The sequence below is a fragment of the Larus michahellis genome, chromosome 9 (genome assembly GCF_964199755.1).
Source record: "Larus michahellis chromosome 9, bLarMic1.1, whole genome shotgun sequence".
Classification (NCBI taxonomy): Eukaryota; Metazoa; Chordata; class Aves; order Charadriiformes; family Laridae; genus Larus; species Larus michahellis.
Window position 1 is genome coordinate 49,331,652 of NC_133904.1, and position 18,803 is coordinate 49,350,454.

Sequence of the window (18,803 nt, forward strand, 5' to 3'; positions counted from 1 at the left end):
GACCGGGCAGGGACAGTAACTGCGCTGCGCTTTGCTAGCTGGGGGTTTTTTTATGCTTAGTTTCACTTGAAGGGTCTCCGCCGCAATGTTTGGATAGAAACACTGCAGAGACACGGTTATTTATTTAAACCATCTGTTTCCATTGGCACAAAGATAGCCCATCACAATATTTCTGTTGGTCTTCAAACTCTTTGCGCACCTGGCGGCGGCCGTACCAATTAGCAGATGCACGTGGACGGGTCCTGCTGTTACCAACAGCTCACGCTACTTTGGTGCAGGTATAAATAATCCCCGTCGTTAAAGGCATTGTCCTTTTCTCCTGCCCTCTCTGAATTTCTCATCCTCCAGCATGGGAATAGCACAGGAATTATAACCGGGGGGGGAGGTTGGAATTCAAGCTGGCATTTCTACATCAGTTTACGGCAGCCTTTCCCTTCCAGCAAAAGCTTTTTGTTTGTGTTTGGTGCAGGATAAGTATGGCCTTTAACCCTCTGCATGACTGGGTATTACTAACGTGCCTTTTTATGAAGAGCCAAAGGAATTACAGAATCAGGGCAAAAAACCAGCTCTGAGCAGTCTCCACATCGCTCTCCCCCAGGGTTATCAGCTCCAGCTTTTTGGGGACCTGTTATTCCCTAAACTGTAAAACATCCCCATTAGCTCCTGACCCTGCTTCTAGTCTCGAACCCAAAATGGCTCTGTCTGGGGAGCATGAACATGGACTTTGGTGGGTTCTGCCTCTTGGGTACATGCTCTGATTCCTTTTTCACCCACCCCACCCCCCACCAGGAGACACCATGAACACAGTTCCTGCCACCCCGAATTCCGCAGTCCGGGTTCCCATGTGGTGGAGCATCAGCAGGGGCAGCGCGCCCAAGGTGCGAGAAGTGGGTGGGAAAACCCAAGGGGCTGTTTCCCTTTGCCAGGTCAGGGTTGTTGCCGCCCGCTCCAGCAGAACACCACGCTGCGGCCGCACACAACAACCGACTTGCTCCTCCCTGTCCAGAGACGCCGTTAATGGAGCCCCTGGGTAGCACTAAATTATGTGCGAGGCTGAAACCGCTCATCTGTAATCAGGCAACAAAATCAAACTTGTTTAATGGTACATCCAGACAGTAAAAATAAGCCCAGTGTAACTGTGCTAGCAACACCGATAACAACAGCGTGACACATCCTCGAGCAATGTGGCTGCGCGCTCGGCCCCGGCACAGCCCTCGGTCAGCCCCTTCTCCACGGCATCCAAACATTCCTTGCTTTTCTCCATCCGTTTCCTTTTGCCCCGGTGATCCTGCCCTCCCGGACACGCAGGCTGTGAGTACTGGGGCAGGCGCTGCCGGCAGGATCCGTACCCGGCACGTCAAAGCCCCTTCAGCATCACCGTTGCAGTCACCTTTACTGTCACCGGCACACAGCGGCTGCCGTCAGGCGGTGATTTGGCAAGACCAAACGCGGTGGCTTTGCGGGGAGCCCGCACACTCACAGTCCTTAGAGAACGGGCACAAACCGTCCTGGGAGCAGAACCAGAGACCACGGCACCCGTCCCGGCTCTCGCCACAGCTACGGGTATTTATTGTATTTGCTTCTATTTTCTTTTCCCGGTCCAAAGACTCTGGATTTCCTTTGTATAGCGTGAAACCACCGCAGCAGCAGGGCTGGCCAGGGACTCCTCTCTTGCTGCCCTGGATCTGTGGGGGAGCGAAACTTTGAGGAAATCAGTGCGTTGGTCACATATTCCCTCAAAAACCAGCCTGTGGGATAAGGGCTCTGTTAATGGCAGGAGGAGACAATAACCCTCCCTGGGCCTGACCCCCTCGTGCATACACACAGCACACACCCGTGTAACCAGTGCCTTTGCCAGTTGGAGTAGGGCTCTTGGTGGCTGCCACAGGCTCTTGTGTCACTTGGACACAAGTGTGTCCTCCCCTGGGAGCGCGAGGGCCCTCCGCAGCGGGCCATGGCCACCAACACAACAGAGCCTGGCTCCAGCCAAACTGAAAAATAAATCGCGAAATACAAATGATGTGGTTTCGGTCGGATAAGGCAGTACGCGACGGAATTTTTTTTACAATGGCACTGTTAGTGCAATTTGCCCGTCTCGTCCTTTGCGAAAACTGGGGAGTTCCGTGTGAGCGGAGCTGGGATGGGGAGCGGAGCGTGCCTGAGGCTGCTCATTTTGGCACAGGAAAAGCACTGGTCCGGCTGCTGGGGAGTTAAAATACAGCAAATGGCACTTATTTGCATTTATCCAGCTTCCAAACAGAAAACAAAGAATTGATAGCACATAGACGTGGAAAGCAATTCCACGTAAAGATGGGCTAAAATATCTTCCAAGACCTGTGGCCTGGGCTGCACAGGAGTGGCGGATGGTGGAAAAGCTGTCAAATGCCCAGGTCAGCCGGCATCAAAGTGATATGAAACGGACGCGGGCAACCGGGGTCAGCACAGCCCTGCTCAGCCCGGCCATCGGCCAGGTCAGCGCGTGCCCGGGGCGAGGGAACAGCCGGCGACAAAGGACTTGCTGAGGTAACGACAGCAGCCACTTCCACCTCTGTAAATGACCGACTTGTTCAAACCAGCTGCTCTCGTCACACTTCGGCAGCGTTTTGCAGGGAATGCGATATAGAGTCAACCCAGCCTATATAAAACCTGCCTTGAGAATCCCCGTCTTTAGGAGGAAGAGGTTCTTCCTCTTGCGCGGCTGAGCTGAACTATTTCCAAGCATTTCCAAGCATTTCCAGGCTGGATCAGTCGCGTCACTAAACCCATGGGTCAGCTACTGCTTTCAGTTACACCTGTATAAGCCTGTGGTAGGTCACTGGGGTTGTTCCAATTTATACCAGTTCAGCAAACAGTCAGGAAGGGGATTTTTTTTTTTTTTTTTTTTTTTTTAGCCTCGGTTACACAGTTCTAGGGGAAAAATCCCACCAATTCCAAGGAGACGCTGTGCGTGCCGGTAAGAGGAGCTCTGGCGTGGGTGACGGACACTTGTTTGACATCTCCACCCAGGGCAAACCGTGCTGTGGGCCGGGGCCACCCACTGTCCGATTTCCTCCGAACCGGCAAAGGCTTGCAAGCACACATACACACCCTCCGAGTAGCTGCTTCATGAATAAGAGCTTCACAGCTTTTGTAAAGGTGAGCTAAAAAGAGAAGCAACTCTACGAATACATCCCCTTATTGCTTCTCCAGATGAAAAAAAAAAAAAGAGCATAAAAGTTCTCTTCTGAAGTTAAGTTCCACTGCCTCCCAGGACCCGCCAGCAAGACACCGCTGAGTCTCTCGGAGCCTGAATTCTCCGAGGTTACGTAGAAGCCAATTTAGTGCCATGGTTTATTCCGAACAACCTACATCCTAGCAAAAACCCCTGTCTGTTCCCCTCCAGCTGTACAGCGGGTGTAAAAGCCAGCCTGGCTCTGGCAGCGTGTGTCACCGCGCTCTGGTATTACGGCAGCAGCACAAGGACCCGCGCGCGCAGCTCAAAATGCCGCTGCCAGCCCTTGTCCCCAGCTGTGACCCGCAACGGTGACGCAGGCCCAACAAGATGCCGAGGACCAGAGCACTTTTTCAAGCACTGATGGTTTCTTTATGTGGCATTTCTGCAAGGCCTTAACTTTTTTACGTACTCTCCTAAATGAAAAATTTAAAAAAAAAAAAGTGTTCCTGTCTTGGAGATTTTTTTGTTGCTGCTGTAGCCAGTACGGAAAGAGGCAAGTCCCCCCGCGTCCCCTCGCGCATGCCACCAGGGTGGCTTTGGCCGGTGTGTTGGCAGCGCGGGGCTGGGGGGAGATTTGGAAATGGGCCCTGGGGAGATCCTGGAACAGGGAAGATTTTTGAGCCATTGCTGCTGCATGGCCCCGACTGCGGAAAGGTCTGAGCACGGAGACCCTGCCAAAGGAGAGGACCCTGCCAAACCTGCAAGAGGTAACGCATTACTGCGGCTCTGAAATGAGGAAGTGCACACCTTCACCGGGATGTGTTTTGGTTTGGTTTTTTTTTTTTTTTTGCCTTGAGAGAGCTGGAAAAAAAAAAGGATGTGAACATTAAAAGCATTTAATACGTACCGTGTCTCTCTTTTCCACAGCAAAAGTAAGAGATTCAGACAAATTAACGCAGTTTTACAACTTGTACCTGCAGTTTTGGGGAGGCTCTATCTGCAGTTAAACAGCTAGTGTCCGTCCTTAGCAGCGATGGATTGAGAAACCCTCGGTGGACAGTGCTTAGAAACCCTCCCAAAAATCCATTATTCCCACTGCATCCCCAGCAACACGCAATTCCAGTTTGTTCTTCAATAACCAGCACAGATGGTGCATTACATGCTTTGGAGGATGCTGCCCCGCTACTGTGCTTACTGTGAAACCTGGTGCTGCTTCTGAGCTACAGAATAACGAGAAAATTTCCTGTTTGGGGTAGATTGGGATCTGTAATCCCAGCACCATCAGTCAGATTGAAAGTCTGATTCCTTAAAAAGCAAAAGCTCTGGATAAACCAGAGATGGCTTTGACCTACAGAGTCGCTCAGACAACATTCCTGCCATGTCCCGGGTGGATCAGCCTCAAAGCTTTCCTCCTTGTGCTGCAGCTCCCGAGTGGAGCCCATGGACGTGGCCAGCTCGGCACGGCGATCCTCACCCCCGCGTGCCCGCAGGCCACAGCCCAGGGAGCAGCACCACAGACCAGCACGACAGGCAGAATCAGCGCCGACGTGCGCTTTAAGTCATTTCCCTACTCACCATCATTCATTTTGAGGACTGAATTCTGCACCTTGACGTGTGCGTAACAAAAGCTTTGGTGCAAAATGCTGGACTCGGGCATGCGTTTAAGGGAATTTCCAAATAAAGGTCTCAGTGATGAGCTGGCCACGTCCCTCCCGCTGCGCCCCGACTGTGACCGCGGAGGGTCGGTTTGATCTGTTCTCCAGAAATACGGCCCAAGGAACCTAGCACCCTGCAAGGCTAATTAATTTTAAACTGGGTTTCTTTGGTTTTGGTTTTTGTTTTATGCAACCAAAGTTCACAGTAGCTGGCTGCATGCTGGGCGGCTGGAGCAAGCTAAAAACAAACCAATACTGTCACTAAATGAAACACAGAAGTTGACTACAAGCTGCAGTGGCATTCCCGGCCATGGAATGCTCTTCTCCCTGGCCGCGTCCATGACAGCGAGCCGGGCCGGGAGCCTGCGGCAGGGACATGGAGGTCGTTACTGCTCCCGAGCAAGCTTTGGCGGTGCTCTTGCTCCCAGCACACGCGCTGGGTGACTGGGTTCCTTCCCCGGTCCCTCTTCGTCAGGGCTTTTTTTGGTACATGACACATCTCGGGCAAGGCATCTGGCTCGTGCCCTCCCTGACCCCTCAGCTCACGTCTGTGAACTCGGCGGGGAGAGCAAAATGCCGGCCAACAAGCGAGGGCCTGCGGCAGGCCTACCCGGGCCGCGCAGCAGAGGTGTCCTTCAAGGGGAGGTTTTATACAGAACTGCGTTTTGGGTCTGCTCTCCCCAGCAGCAGATTTTTGGGAACGGCACTGTGCCAACCCTCCCGAGCGACTTCAGCTACGCGCTGCAAGAGAAACGGGATTATTTGGAGAGGTGAAGCCCAGCACGGCCCCAACCTCGACTCCGCTGCAAGCAAGGATGTAAGCGAGAGGAAAAAGCTTGGCTTGGGCCGCGCTGAAGCAGGAGGCAGATGTGAAGCTGTGATGTCAGAGCTCTGGGTGATCCTGCTCCTCAACCTGCGCAGAAGCCGTCGTGCCGCAGCTTTGCCCCTGCCCCGTCCCTCTCCCCGTCTCCCGCAGCAGAGCTGCTTGGCTCGGGCAGTTTTTCATTCCCTTGTCTGCCTGCTCTCCTAGTAAGCGTGGGCTGGAGATGCGGTGGGTCCGTGTGCCAGCAAAGCGGCCATCGCTCGCCCAGCAGGACAGATGGGAAAGAGCAGAAAGTCCGTGTCCTTACGGAAAATATAGCTCTTTGGCCACCGTTACTCAGAGGACCTTGGTAGGTGTCCCTCTTTCTCCACACGGCGACTCCCAACCGCCACCGGCTCTGGATGCTGCGGTGCGATAACCCCACTCCGCTTGGTTTTAACCGTATTTTCGGGCTACCTAGACATACGTGACTCATCTCTCTTACCTGTGAACTGCCACTGGGTTTCTGCAGAGAGCACTTTGCCTTTTGGGGGCAAAGCGCCCGGTTCCTTCTCCCCGTGGGCACCTGCTCCCTCCGCGCCGAGGGAGAGCCAGGGCAGGAACCCGCTCGCCCCGGGGCTCTGCAGTGTGCGGCGGGGCTGCCCCCCTCCAACCCCCCCGGGTATTTGGAGAATTCAGCTGTCTTCAACTTTGGGCTGGAGCTGAGCAAAGGTGAGGAAGCAGAAAGCATTTTAAACCCATGTTTCGCAGAAGACACGATCCAAGCTCCGCTTAGAGCAACCCCTGCCAGCACTTGCAAGGCCGTATTTTGCCAGCGCCGAACCCCCAGCTACTCATTAATCATCTCGCTCAGTTCAGACGGAGGACACAAAGCAAGGGGGGGGTGGGATATTTCCAGAACAAACCTATTCTTTGGTTACACACGGATGTTTTAGCGTCTGTTTTGCTGACAAGCTGGAGCCCCACCCCAGCGACTCGTGCTCAGCCTTTGGGAAAAGAGTGAGACCGCTCTGAGGAAAATGATTTAAAATGCCTTCAGATGCCTTTTCACTTCTTTTTATTTAATTCCATAAATATTTTCATAAGGCTCAGTGTCTTTACAACACTTTTTTAAACACTTTTTTTGTTTTATACACACAACTTTGACACTTGTTTGACAGGGTCAAACAGTCCAATATAAACAAAATAATAAAACTGGCAAGTGCGGATCAGCTGGGTTACCAAAATCCTTTTTTTTTTCTTTTTTTTTTTTTCTCTTACTGTTAAAACCCCAAAAGCACTAAAATATCAGTATTTGGCTTCAAACTAGAATTTTAAAAACCTTTTTTTTTTTTTTTTTTTTTAAATTCTCTGCTACAAGTCCCTGTCGTCATAGTGCCTTTAAACTCCTACAGACTCTTCTCTTCTTCTTAAGGAAAAATAAGCTCGGTGATGCCATGCAGAACTTACAATAGCTACTAAATATACATGTTCCCTGAAATGTAGCTGCAATGAAAAGATGACAGAGCGTAAAGAGAACAAAACCAGAAACCCAAAGCACCACAGTGTACTATCAATAACATTGCAATGGACGGCCAGCGACCATCCAGAAACTGAAACAAATTTCAAATATATTTCTCTATGTATTATTTTCTATTTACAACTGTTAGATGCACCTAGGTTGGTTCTTGTTTGATCTTTTTGGAGAGGGTGGGGAGGCGAAAAGTCTTGAATTTAGATCCTCTGTTCTAGTGTCTAGGTCAAGGGGTAATGCATGTCATTTACCTAGGGAAGAGGGTATTTTTGTTTTTTTATATATATATATAGATTCAGCCAGAGAAATACCGTAAACATGTCAGTTTGTTACAACTCTCTTGTTTCTGCGTATGGAATGGTAAGTGGGTTCCTCCTGTCTGGCATTGAAATGAAAGTCAGTATCAGACGCTCGGTCAAAATCACCCCACTCCGCGTCTGCGCTGCTGCCCGCGCCAGCCCCGGGGCCGCCCAACCCCGCGCCCTACTGGGAAAGCCACCGCGGGGAGGAAAAGTGGGACCCGGAGCTGGTTCTTCTTTGTGACAACGCTCCATCTCTTGCAGCACCTCGGCAATTTATGGAGGGGAAGAGCTTTCTTGAATGCCATGCCTGAGCGCCAAGCCCCTCTTCCCTCTGGAACAAGCGCCCGCATCTGCTTTGCCGGCCGCCTGGCTTGGGCAAGCACGAGCAAGGCTAGCTCCTTTGGGCTTTCCATTTAAGAAAGAAGCTGCGAGTCCAACAAGTGGCCTTGTCAGATCAAGCGAGTCTTGATTTATGATGCAAATAATGGTGTGGCGGTGGTGTTTCTTTTTTCCTAGTGCTGAATATTTAGGAAGCATCTTCTCATAAAAATTATGGATGTCTCATTCTCACTCTCTGAGGCACAAAACAGTAAATGAACAGGCTTAACTAATGTGCTTGTTACTTTTTTTTTCCCTAAGCAATTAAAAAGGCAAAGGAATAAGTGAAATTTTCATCATGTTGACAACAGTTTGTAATCTCTCTCTCTTTCTCTCTCTCTCTCTCTCTGCATCTCTCCAGCCATTCAGAAATACTAAACCATTTCAGTTAACGCCCGAGAACCCATCTCATTCACCTCTTTAAATACCCATTCTGTTAAAGACAAAATAATACTTGCTACATAGTCAATATTCCAATCTGACCATCAAAATGCAAAGATACAAAAGAGCATAAAAATAAGTTCTGATATAAAATTGGGCTGCCTCCTGTTTGGGACTCCTGGTGTTTCGCTGCTGCCTGTCACAGAGGGGCCACTTCTCCTCCCCAAAACACTAACCTGGCTCTGCTGTTTATTCATAGTTTCTAGATGGCTAAAAAGTGCTGAGATTATTTTTGTACTTAAATAAAAATACAGCCACTGCCTTGTCATATGCCCTGAAATAAAACAGGCTCCACGGAAATACTGACATCACGCTCTCTGCTTCCCATTCTCTTGTATTTCTCAGGGGAGAAAAAAATATAATGTATCTCCGCAGTAGTTGGCCTGGGGCGCTCATGGGGTGTATCAGATTCCAAAGAAAATGATAAATACCGTGATCAATCACTTCATCCCACATTTTCAAAGGAGCTTGCAGAATAGCTCTGCAAAGTTTTTAAGCTCATCTTCTGAATCTGGTCAAACACTCTCATTTGCCCTAGGAGAAAAAAAATCATCCTAGTGCACAATGAGTTTTTTTACAAGCTTAAACGTAAGCTTTTGCGCTTGCAAACGAATCTACTTAAGGCTGAAATTGTAGGAAGTGTCTTTAAAAAACAGAGCGATGAGTCTCCGGAGGGAGAAAAAGAGAGAGAAAGAGACCTGGAGAGTTGCGCTGATGACTCCAGACCCACTGACACCGATACGATCCACCTCTGCTGCTGCCCTCCGATTAAACTGATCGCTGATTTGGATTAACTGATCGCTGCTTTGGATTAGGTCACGTAATCACGGTCGTACGGCTCAGCTCGGGTCACCTCCCTATCTTTCCTGAAAGGCATTTCTCCTCTGCGCTGCAGTCTGGGTGCATTAAATACCAGGTAAACACTTCCAGTGACCTGGGCAATGATCCTTCCGCGACGGGGTGGCTACGGCAGCTCAGGCTCTGCCCGGGCCATCGGTGCCCGAGCCAAGGCAGGGGTCTGAGAGGCGACGGGGCAGAGCAGGCGGGGAGGGCAGTCGCGGTCCTCGCTTTTGGGATCATTGCTCCTGTCAATGGCAATTAGTGGTTCATTAACGCAGTACTGTGCAGGCGGGAGCGTGGCCAACAGGATGGGACCTTAGTTCCTGAAGAAAGAAAACTGGCCATTTGTTGGAGACTAATAGCCAATTTTCCTCTAGCTGGGATGGAGGGCATGAAGCCGCCGGTTTTTAAGCTTTTATCTTTGCGTGGAAAACAAAGATAGGAGTGGGCTTTTCAGAGTCGTGTCTCAGCTTAAAAAGAAAATAAATTAAAGATAACCCCACAGAAAGAAAACTAGATGCAAAAGAAATAAAAGCCCCCGATATTCTTTTCTCAGTCTTACTCTGAGCGTGACCAAATCACGCTGAATTGAGAAAAAGACAGCGCTTTAAAAAAAAAAAAAAAAAAAAAAAAGGGCAAAAAATTAACTGAGGAAAACCCATCTCTCACTTCCTAAATAGCTGACAGCCCTTCTGCTTGTTCTCACCTGCCCACAAGAAAACAGTTAAAGCCAGAGAAAGACTGCGCAGCAGAGCATGGTGCACAAGGGAGCACATCCAGACAGGCACGAGTCAGACCAGAGAATGCAGGACGGGGACGGGAAGGGGTCGATGCTCTGCATTGAAATGATAATTCCAGGGACAGCCAAGGAAGGGACGGAGAGGGAGGGAGAGGGAGCAGAGACCTCCCGGCACTCCAAAAAACAAACAACATCCCCCCCCCCCCCCCCCCCCATAAATAAAATCAAATAAAATATACACCGATGTAGTCCATGAGGAACTCCGATGACAAATTCACACAAGCGAGAAAGCATTCTGGGATGCCAATGACGACTCGAATGAAAATGAAGAAGAAAATAATAATAAAAAAAAGATGTCCGACCAATGGAATAAAATAAAACAGGTCACATGGTTAGAAATCATTGGTGCTTCCTAGTATCTAGTAGCAGATTGCTTCCCAAAAACAACAAAAAAAGTTTTTGGTCCTTCTATATATATACATATATGTATATATATTATTATTTTTAAAATGTGTGTGTATATATATATATGTATATATATTTAGTTGCAACAGTGCTTCTCCGAAAAAAGGTCCATCTATAAATATAATTTTATTTATTTTTATTTTTAAATTTGAGTTCTTTTAAGTTAAAATTCTCCATCTCTCTAGGTATTATTTTTTGAATGGTGTTAACCTGCTGAAGTTTTGCCAGAATGGTGCCTGGCTGCGTCTGGGTTCGGTGAACTCGAAGACCTGGGACTGGGATATGCCATCTGTCACCATGTATTGTCCCTGATTTAATGGATCCTGGGGTGGTGGGTAGGCTGGAGGAACCGACTTGGAGTAGCTCACACCTGCATCGATGATTGGGGGGAAAAAGAAACAGATCAGTCAAAGTGCAATTGGGTCAATAGTCTTTCTTCGTCATGCTATCGCTTCTTACCGCTTAACAACCAGGGTCCCAAACAACAGGGAGTCGTGCTAGAGACGGCAAGTCTACGGAGGAACGCAGCAGCTGCCTAAACTCAGCTCGGAGGCTCCCTACACTAGGCCACGCGTTGAAGATTTGGAAAAGATCCATTACTTTTGTATTGGCAGAGTTTTGCCTGCCCTCATGGAAAAGTCCTGCGTGACCTAACGAGGCACAAACACAGGGCCAGGCCATTCGCAACACCAATCTGGTCAGACGAAGGCACGCAACCGCGTCATTCAACCCGCTCGCAAATTTTGGTGTTTCCAAGCTGGTTGTTACCCTCCCTCCCAGCTGTGCTTGGAAAGCGGTTTCGCCCCAACATGCCGTGGTGACCAGCCCCGAGCAGCCTGACCCCGAGGACCACTCGGCACCGGCTCCTGCGTCAGCCCGGAGCAGAGCCGCTGTGGAGGAAGCGCTACGCTGCAGGGACCCGCATCGCTTCAGCGCCATTCTGCCTATACAAAGGGCAACTCGTTATTTTCTTTAGGAAAGTTTGTAGGACTTTTCCATAGGGTTCATTTTAAATTTACCAGTCTGGTTTCAGCCAAAAACGGCTGCACGCAACGCAGAAAAGGCTGATTCTGCTCAATCCAAACTGGTAGCAATGGACGGACCGGCAAGGCTACGCTTTCAGGTTCTAGACGGATCATTCCCACGTACGTGAGTCACAGCTCCTGCGCAGGACCGGGGTGAGGGGATGCTGCCCTTACAGCTTTCCCACGGAAAGGGGGAGCTTCAGCAAGCTGGCACCTACGCAACCCGTTGTGAAGGATGGTGTAGAAAGGGCAGCTCGGGGTGAATGGAAGTGCAACAGAAGGGAGGCAAGTCCCCACCGAAGTGTAGACTAGAGGGAGCTGTAATATAGCTACTTCTGTATTTCCTTCCCCGCAACACCACTGATGAGGGATAATCCCTCCTTCAGCCTCGGGGCAGCGTGACCGACTGGAAACCACCACTCCAGAGAAGGGCAGGAAGGAGGGAGGAGCAGGGCTCTGAAGCAGGTTGCTGCAAGCTCTGGCCATCTCTGGATCCCCTCTGCTGCATGCAGAACTGCTCTTCCTTCTGCGGGGAGGGCAGCCCCGGCCGCAGGACGGGTGGCAAGCTTCGCAAGGGCCATCTCGAGGCCATTGCCTCCCCTGGTTTTAACCGCAGGAGCAAGGCGACTCTACCCAAGTAGATCAGTGTCCTCATCTGGAAAGCGGGATGGCATCACCCACCTACCTCACACGAGGGTTGTGAAGCTAAATTAATTAATGTTTGTAAAACACTTTGAGATCCTCGGCTGGGAAGGTGCTAGAGAAGGCAAAATACGGTGATTAGCACCCAGGTACCACAGCAACGTGTGTAAAAGAAATGCGACTCTTTGCATTCAGTTAGCGGTTCCTACTGACACACAAACACATGCTTTGCGGGACCGGTGCCGGCCGGCCCGGGCACAGGAAGGCTGCACACAGTCGGGTACTTACAGACAATGAAAAAGCCTCACAAATCGCACTCACGGAGCTCATCTGACAACTTTTGTATGTTGCCAAGTATAATTCAGGACCTCTTTTAGATACAAAGCTAAGGCTTTATTATGGCTTTAAGAGAGAAAATTAATTCGCTTCCCCTTGTGACAGAATTTACCAATCAAGGCTTGTTAAAGTCCTCAAAAGGTTCAGACCAAATGGAGATATCATCTTGGCTATGTCTAACTGATTTCCCCTTCTTTACAGCAAACGCCATCAAATCATGCTGTCCACTGTAGGGAGTAACCAAGACCTTTCTCCTTACGGTGGACAAAAACCACTCCATGATTCATACTTATTAACCTTAAACAAATTCATCGCAGTTAATATTTCAAACTCATTTGAAACAAACAACCTGGAGATGTTCTGCATTTGTATCTGCATGCTGGAACAGAGTTATTCATCAGCAGGTTTTCTATTCTGTCTTTCCCAAGCTCCTCTCTCCCAGAGAAAGCCTGCCGAGCAGAGTGCAGCCCCAGAGCCCTTGCTGTCCTGGGGTCAAACCTGGAAGAGGGTCAGTTCTAGGACACCTGAGCCAACTTCTGTACCATCCTTGTTGGCAGGCCCCAACCATCAATTTGCATTTACCACTCTACGTGACTTAAGCCAATGAAGTCCTTAAGGGTAGAGCGTGGGCCCGAGCTCATCTCTGCCCTACCTCTTCCATCCCTTCTACCACTGTCCTGCCCCAAACTGCCTTGTTGGAAGGCAGATCAACGTGTGGGCAGCGTAAGCAACTGCAGAGTCTGCTCTGGAGGGCGAACTCTAGCCCCTGAACCCATACAGGAGTGTAGACGTTCTCCTGGAGGCCACCAGCCGTTAGTGCCTTGGCCGCTTTTCCCAGCAGAGACTGGTGAGGAATTTTAGAATCTATGGGGATGTTAGGATCTGGTACAGGTCCCCTACAAGGCTAGAGTTGGGAAATGTATCTTCTTCTGTCTGGGAAGTGGTTTGGATCTTCAACTGACCCACAGGACCAGGAATTACTTCCAAGGCAAACAGGCCTTGTGCCACCAAGATTACTAACTAATGCTCTACAACACAAAGGAGCCGTGAATCTAAAGCTGCTACTAAGGGACATCCAGCAATTGTTTCCAGCTTTGGAAGACCTTAAACCCCCACTGCTTTAATGACATGGCCCAACATCTTTTGCATCCCGTGGCTGCAGAGTAGCAGTCAGCCTTGCGATGCGTCCGGTCTGCCATGCTGAGCCGGGCCGAGCTCTTTATTGTCTCTAAACCAATTTGCGAAGGGTGAACTGATGTATTTTAATCATGAAACAGAAATGCTAAGAAATCTCCTGGATCAGCAAAATGTTATGCACTTGGAAGGCTGAAGAAGTAGAGAAAGGACAGTCTGGATGAAGTCCACTGACGTTGATGGAGTTACACTGCAAAGAACGTAATCCATAGTCTGTCTTCTCCAAAAGAGAAAAAGGCAGACTCCCCTGGCCAGATCACTAGCAAACCCCGTTCAGTTCTTTCCCAAAATAGCCTTTTTGGTCCCAGCTCCTGAAAAACGTCTATCCTTGCTCAAAACATACCCATGCACACACTGTCACGTCCCTCAGTAAAGAAGCTCAGACCCGTATTCTCAGTGTCATTTGCATGGCCCTGCTCGAGGATGTAGACTGTTGGCACTAACGTCTAGGCTGGATGAATGTCAAAAGCTCCTGGCTGGTTCTACTTGAATAAGCAGCCGAAGGTTTGCATATTTACCATATTTATCATATTTATCAAATGGCCTCCATGGCCTGAATGACCAAGACTGCGGATCTCAATGGCATGCATAATTACCGTGTCTTTGGGGGCATGCAAATAAAAACACTGGTGCTCTGGCAAGTCAGGCTGATAATTCCGTAAGAATATATTTTCTTGTGAAACTGTGATACAGCACTTTGCAGTAGCCTGAGGTACCCCAAGAATGGCTTTTTTTTTTTTAGACATACCCACATTCTCAACAAGGTGAACACAGGAATTGGCGGGGGGGAGGAGGGAGATTCCCCTAATCTGCACATCTTCAAATCCCGAGAAAGAGCAATTCTGGGAAAAAGTATGACAGGTTGGTATTTTTTCTATTCTGCTCTGAAGCAGTTTGTCCCCTCATCAGAACTTGGGGCCATTGTACAAAATTGTCTCTTGAGGGATATTTTTTTTTTTCATATGCAAAGCCATAACTCCCCTGCAATTCAACAGAAAGAAATGAGCAATGCTCTCTCCCGATTCAATTTTGGGCTGCTCGGCAAACAGAATTCAAAGCGCAAAGGGAAAGAATCGATAGATAAGTAATGATTTCTAGACACAGCTGCTGCGCTGCCTTTCCAAGGTAAGAAAGCAGCTCTACACCAATGACCAGACTTGGAGCTCCTTCTGCTGGTTCACGCACAATTCTGCACTGTGGCAGAAAATAAAGGCTGCAGCTGCACAGCAAGATCGTTCGGCAGGGTGGGGGTTGTGGAAATCTGTTCAGAACGAGAAAAAGAAAACTCCAGGGTTTATAATTTGGCTAGACAAAACTGGTAAAGAGAGATGCTGTGCTGTCAGTTGAAATCATGTCTTTTTTTAGTACTAGGCAACGTCACTCGGAATCTTTCGGGTTTCTCAGCTCAGAAGAAAACAATTAAAAAGATTTAAAGCTGTCTCTTTTTTCCATCCTAGTTCTTTTTTTCAAAGTGTCTCTTCTATTTGAGGTTACAAGACGACTTCAGTAGCACCTGAAGGTGTAGGAGCATGCTGTTAACAGGCAATCCACATGGACACGTGCAGACAGAGCCAGTCACAGGAGAGCAGGACAGCCACACGAACACTGCACCTTTCCAGACTTCATACAAAACATAGACAGAAAACACTCAGATTTGCCTATATATAACCAGGAAACTTGCCTTACAAGCTGTTTGTTCCATCCTCGACCTTTAAGACTTTAGTTTATACTTTGATCAGGAGCTTTTTCATAGGCTTTCCTTCTACCTAGCTGTCTAGGTATCACGCTGCTCGTTAGCCAGAGTTGAGTGGGAGACGATAAACTATTAACCCCTGCTTTCTCTGCTGGCCGAGGGGAGGCTGCCGGTGGGGAAGGAAGCCGTGCTGCGCTAAGGAACCTTTCCTCTCCTCTGATCCCAACAGCAGCTGAGCCAACCTGCATCCTTCAGGAGCCATGCTCAAAAATCCCATCAACTCCATTTCGTCCTGAATATTGTAACCCATACACAACGTGGCGTAGCCAGGAACATACCTCAAGAACACTAATTGTTGTAGGGTTGATTACTCCTGCAATAGCGACAGGCTTAAGTTAAAGAAATAAGAAGCAGTAATGGCTGAGCGGGTACAGCCCTTTGCCTTTCTTCAGCACGTTTCAACAGAGGATCTCAAAGCACTTCACCACGATTCACTTGGTGGCTGTTATGTTTAGACTTAGCAAACTACGCTGTGTCTGCTATCAGTCCTCTTCCCCCGCTGCAGACCTGGTTTGTCCAGCAAGAGGTGTGGGTGGCAGCTGTGAGCAGGAGACCTCTGCCTCCGAAGGCGGTCCTAAGCAGCCGGGGGCTTCATGGCTTCGCACTTCCACGCTAAACTACCCACTCAAACTTTGGCATAGCCGCCCAGCTCCAGAGGAATTTAAGGAATTTAAGCAGTGCATTAGCCACGGTTTTTTACACAGCCAGGGATTTTACTCAATGGCCTGGCAGAGGCAGATATTGCCAGGGATGGTACTGGACATGCCTTAGCTCTCTCTCCTAACCACCAGCCTAACTTCTCCGGTTTGGAGGAAGAGGGGGGGAAAAGGGCTAACTGCAGCTTGAGAAACGCAACAGAGGAGAACAGTGATCTCGTGTCCTGGCTATTCCACAGCCAACCACAGTATCTACAAATACTGAGGTAACTTGACCTTCCTGAGGCTATTTATCAAGTCTGTTACTGCAACCTGATGTCATTAGACAAGACATTAAGATAATGATTCCTCATGTGATAAGCAAAAGCTAAGCAAGACAAGACGGAATAAATAATACTAGGGCTTTATCAATCAAAGCCAGGTGAAAACTAATTTATCCCATCTTGCATTTATACAGCCTCCCTCTCCTCTGGCACTCTGTACACTGATAGCAAAGATCACTCCGCCTGTTTTGCTGATAGGGAGAGATCAGTTCGTCCATCACTGCCCTGAAATGCAGCCTCTTTGGGTAGCAACTCTGCCCCTTACCTAAAATACCTCACCGAACTGAAAGTGCAGGAGTATCTGGGCTGACAAACTTATTTCAGTTGGAATCTCCACATGACATTGACGTCAACATCTTGGCCTTTCAAACCAGGGCCAAGGGAAAACCCAAGAGGCCTGTTTCACATCCCACCAAAAAACTCTGCTGCAGAGTTTGCTCAGAAGCATGTGCCCATTGCCGAGTGACCGGTGCCATCCTTAGAGGACTCCCAGCCAAGGATTTATTCATGATTTGCCTTAGCTTGTATACCTGACCGGATCTCAGATGATACTACTGACTCCAGCTGGGTTACCAATGCCTGGAGTGAGAAGCCATCTCTCTGTACTACCATCAGTGAGACTGGTGCTTGTGGACCCAAAGCACGGAGTGTCTGGGCGAGCCGCAGATGGGCACTGAATAACACCTGCGTTTTGGAGGTTTTGGGTAGGGTCTGTATTTTACAAGCACGGGGACAAGCTCTGTGATGTCTCTGAATCTCTGGGGAAATACCACCCAGAACATGATTAGCTCCCTACGCTGTGGGAAGCTCTGTGAGAAAAGGGAAGCGACCCTGATTATCTGAAAATGTAAATGCCCCTCTTTGTTTTAAAGCAGTCACTCTATGTGTTGCTCAGTCTCAATCCCCCCGAGGCTATGCCTACATGTGTGAATAGAATGGGGAAACCTGTCAGGGCCACGTCAATCTTGTCAGCAAGGAAGATGCAATAAAATAGGCTTAAACACTCAGGAGAACCACAGGAGGTACCTACAGACTCTGCTACCTGGTAAGACCTGTCCTCGCCAGCTGGGTGAAGCCAGCACAGGAACGCTACCATGCAGCCATCTCATCCTGCTGCGCAGACTCGCTGGGGGACAGCTTGAAGTGCAGAAGTTTGAAAAGCCAAAGAAAAGCTGTTGGGTTTTGAGTCAGGGTTTTTATGGCATAGTTCGCCATGAGCTCAAGTGATCAGAAAGGAAGAAGTTAGCAGGAACATTCAGTGACTCAGAGGGTGCTTTACTGCAGGCCAAAGCAGTTCATGCTGGCTGAAGATTTAACCTCTGCTGGGTTTGCATAGCTGGGTATTTATGGGCAGATTGAGTGACAGCATCCTTCTAAGCTCAGGGCTAGGAGTGACTGTGACTGAATATACATTCCCTCCTTCCGCATGTCCCAGACCACCAGGATAAAGACTTGTCTGGGCTGAGGTCTGTGGCATGGTGCAGAGGAGAACGCACAGGGCAGAGAGAAGGGCACGAGGGAGCTGCTCAGAGCATGGGGCTGAGGAGCTCCTGGGGTGGGAAACCCTCCCACCTAGCACTAAGGTCACTTCTTTCCATTTGAACAGACATTTCATTTTGCAAAATGGAAACATCAGTGGGAAATGGTGCTTTAAGAATGGGGTGTCCTTCCCGGGCACTGGAACCTCTGATCCCCCTGACACCCTGGCTGACAGCTTCCAGGGACACCAGCAAAAACCCCTTACGTGTACACGCTGCCCTGCACGGGGACAGAGGTAGACAGAGCTGGGGATCAGAAAGTAACAGAATGCTTCTGAAAGCTGCAAACACAAATTATTGGAGAGGAGATTAAAAGTGGGCAGCAGAACAGAAGTCCTTGATGGACAGAGGCACTACAGGAGCCTTCTGTTTTCAGACACTTAGAAATGGAAAAAGCACCCTGGCTAATCCCAGTCTGTGTTAAGGATGGACTGGAGATCCACAAAGGATCCATTTTCAGGGGAACTTTAGACTTGTTTCCACTGTTTTAGTCAATAACGGGCACAATTTTGGAAGTGCAACTTGATGCTGACTTAACGTTACAGTGTCAGCGCAGGCAGCAAAGGTCCTCAGTGGTACCTGGATGTCCCTGCAGGGGAGCTGCACACTTGCTTGGCTGTAGCTTAGAAAGGGCTGGGGGGCTTTTTGTTGTTTTCGTAAGTCAAGACAAATAAATTTCTCCATTACTTTGCTATTTCTAGGAGACACCACACTGAATTCTATTCCCAGTTACTACACTGACATTGAAAGAAGCTAAAGGGCAGTAACCGAGAGGCGAGATCTCCAACAATCAATGCAGAAAGAAAAAAACAACAACAAACAGCCCTTTCCTCTATCTGCTGGTAAGGCGCAGAGCCGACACTACCCATTTACTTTATGTCTAATGGACTTAAAGAAGGGAAAAAATTGGTTTAATGCTGTCTTAAGGCACCTGGTCTAATATCATTACATTTTGCCCAATCCAATAAGTAGTGCAAATCCCAGTATATTGCTGAAATCTGACCTTGCGCATCCTTAAATCGCTTT

At 48.9% G+C, this 18,803-nt stretch overlaps 1 protein-coding gene across 24 annotated transcripts in view; it reads right to left on the minus strand.

The window, feature by feature from the left end:
* Positions 1–1,066: 1,066 nt before the first annotated feature.
* The window catches only part of ARHGEF9 (Cdc42 guanine nucleotide exchange factor 9), a 230,224-nt gene continuing 212,487 nt past the window's right edge, over positions 1,067–18,803 (minus strand). For 9 of the 24 annotated variants that reach the window (XM_074600206.1, XM_074600217.1, XM_074600212.1 and 6 more), the window contains 2 exons: positions 10,521–10,680; positions 9,078–9,351 (listed from right to left, as the gene is read on the minus strand). In XM_074600206.1, the coding sequence (XP_074456307.1) occupies positions 9,231–9,351; positions 10,521–10,680 (281 nt within the window). In that variant the 3' untranslated portion in view covers positions 9,078–9,230. Of the gene's footprint in view, positions 1,686–6,672; positions 8,022–9,077; positions 9,352–10,351; positions 10,681–18,803 lie in introns of those variants that run through there. The other 15 variants (XM_074600231.1, XM_074600224.1, XM_074600225.1 and 12 more) reach the window with 5 other exon arrangements.